This window comes from Austrofundulus limnaeus, unplaced genomic scaffold (assembly GCF_001266775.1).
Source record: "Austrofundulus limnaeus strain Quisiro unplaced genomic scaffold, Austrofundulus_limnaeus-1.0 Scaffold361, whole genome shotgun sequence".
NCBI classification, from domain to species: domain Eukaryota; kingdom Metazoa; phylum Chordata; class Actinopteri; order Cyprinodontiformes; family Rivulidae; genus Austrofundulus; species Austrofundulus limnaeus.
This window is the reverse complement of record NW_013952763.1, coordinates 301212-303498: the sequence shown is the minus strand read 5'-3', so window position 1 is coordinate 303498 and position 2287 is coordinate 301212. Positions and strand designations below refer to the sequence as shown.

Genomic DNA, 2287 nt, shown 5'->3' with positions numbered 1-2287 from the left:
GGTTTATCGTTGAGTATTTATTAATATATTGTTTTATTCACCTGACTCATTCATTTTTATGACAGTGATATTTAGTGTTTCATTGGATTGATGAGTGATTTTTTTTTTCTGTTTGAAAAGCAGCGTAATTTAATCACTATTGGTTATTTTCTTATCTCAATCTTAGACCCTTCCTCCCTGGTGGCGGGAGACATGGCCATGGTGCAGCAGGCTATCCTGGGCCGGACGTCAACGGGTAGAGGGAGGATCTTCACTGGAACCAGTACCAGGCTGGAGACGCACAGCAGCGCTCTGTCTACCCTTTCTCTTCCRGCAGTCACCTCCACACATTTGGTCATGTGAGTTTTTAGAAACTGTGCATTTTTTTTTTATCATGCATGATGGATGTTTTTACGCCCATTTTAAATTCATTGGTTTTATTTTCCCCACAGAGTAACACCCTTATTTAACAGGACTGTGTCGGATTAGCAGATAGAATAAATTTTAAACACTAATGGTTCTGTTTACTCCTGAATACTAAAAAAGTTAAATGCTGCAGAGTCGAGCCAGAGTCTAAAAGCACTGAATGAATATTTAATGTGTTTGCAGTGAATCTGGACACTGAGCAGCTTTATTGTTGAACCTGATATYGACTCCGCCTCATTCTCCACCATAAATCCACTATTATCACTGTGTGTTTTTATTTTGTTTCATAGTTAATCTGAGCCAAATATATTTTACTGTTTCAACCTGAAATCAAATTGACTTTCACGCAAATATATAATCTTGAAATAATGTGATTTTAATTTAAAAATTCTCAATTAAAATTTAATAAAATGGCCTTTATTTTGCCCTCTGAGCAAATAATGCCACTGCTATTTTTTTAATATAAACATTGTTATTTATTACATTTGAGACAATTTAGGTGCTTATCTAATAAGCAGTAAGTCATTATGGCTTTAAAGGAGCACGTGTTTTCATTATGGTAATACTTTTAGGTTCAGTATATCCAAAACATCCTGGGACAACAAACAACTTGCATATATTTTTACAAGTACCTTTTGTTTTTAATATTCCATGAGGTGTTTAGAGTCAACTTTACATTTTCAAAACGGATGCATAAAGTAAAAAAGAGCAAATAGTAGTTATTGCATTGGTTTCAAACATGAGGGGMCATAGCCTTATCTGCTCAGAGATTGTGAAAATATAAACTTATTGTTTACATATAAAAATCAGCAAAACACGTCCATTTGAATAATTAAATTTCTGTATAATTTTTTTTTCAAATTAAAGTTTTAACTGTTCACCTTATTTTTTATTATTTTGATAGCTTGGTAGTAAGGAAGGGGGCCTTTGAGGAAAATCAGTTAGAGACCAGGCTTTTAGCTTAGCTTATTTATCAGATCCTTGTCTTTCACACTGGACTCTGTGTAGGCAGCAGAAATGAAACCCGCCACCTTTTCCTCAGGGCCAACGACACCACAGAGCTGACTGAGGAGGCGGCCCGTGCGGCTCCCTGCAGCARCCAGCTGGATGGAGCAGATTCCACTCAGGCACTCCTCAGGACGTTTGCCTGGGTGGAGCCTCCAGATGAAGACACCTGCTGTGTGGTTTCCACTGAACCGTCCCTCCATGCCAGAGATGAGCAGCTGGGCAATGTGGTTCAGACAAATAACCCACCTGCCACAGAGATTACCCCTGGTGTGACTTTGAGCTTTATTGTCGTTCCTTTTAAATTAGCTCACAGTAGTTCAATTTAAACATTTATAAAAGTACATTACAAAAYTGAGGTTATGTGTGTTCTCCACATTGTAGCCCCGTTTGCTCAGGATGCTGTTAACAAAGCARTTCATAGCTGCGCTGATGTAGGAAAAGAGCCTCGCCCGTGCACCTCTGTGCTCCAAGACTCCAGCTTTGAGGTCATCTCATTGGAGAGGTGAGGGGATGGTGTTCCCACTAACGTAGCAGGTTAAAGGGATCCATGATTAGTTGTAACATTAGACTTTATTTAATAAACACATATTTTAACTGTAAAATAAAGACTAAAAATACTGTAGACTGTTTAGTTTTGTAAATGTTTTAAAATATATTTTAATGGACGGAGCCATTTTATTTACACACAAAGCATTCTGGGTAAATGATGACGTGGGTAGGTCCTCTGTGTGAGCGAGCTATATCCACCCTGAAGGTTAATCTTGAACAATGTCTTACGATCGACTCTTAAATGAAACCAGAGAGCGTTGACAGAGAGGAGAAGGTAGAAATGACTCAGCCTGTAACTGAAAATATGGATGGAGGACAACAGAGC

The 2287-nt window shown here is 38.1% G+C and overlaps 1 protein-coding gene across 1 annotated transcript in view; it reads left to right on the top strand.

Annotated features, from left to right (window-relative positions):
• pask (PAS domain containing serine/threonine kinase) overlaps positions 1-2287 on the top strand; it is a gene marked incomplete in the record, with an annotated part of 10177 nt that overhangs the window by 3807 nt on the left and 4083 nt on the right. The window contains 3 exon segments of the mRNA XM_014023260.1: positions 167-338; positions 1448-1680; positions 1795-1915. Of these exon segments, the coding sequence (XP_013878714.1) occupies positions 167-338; positions 1448-1680; positions 1795-1915 (526 nt within the window).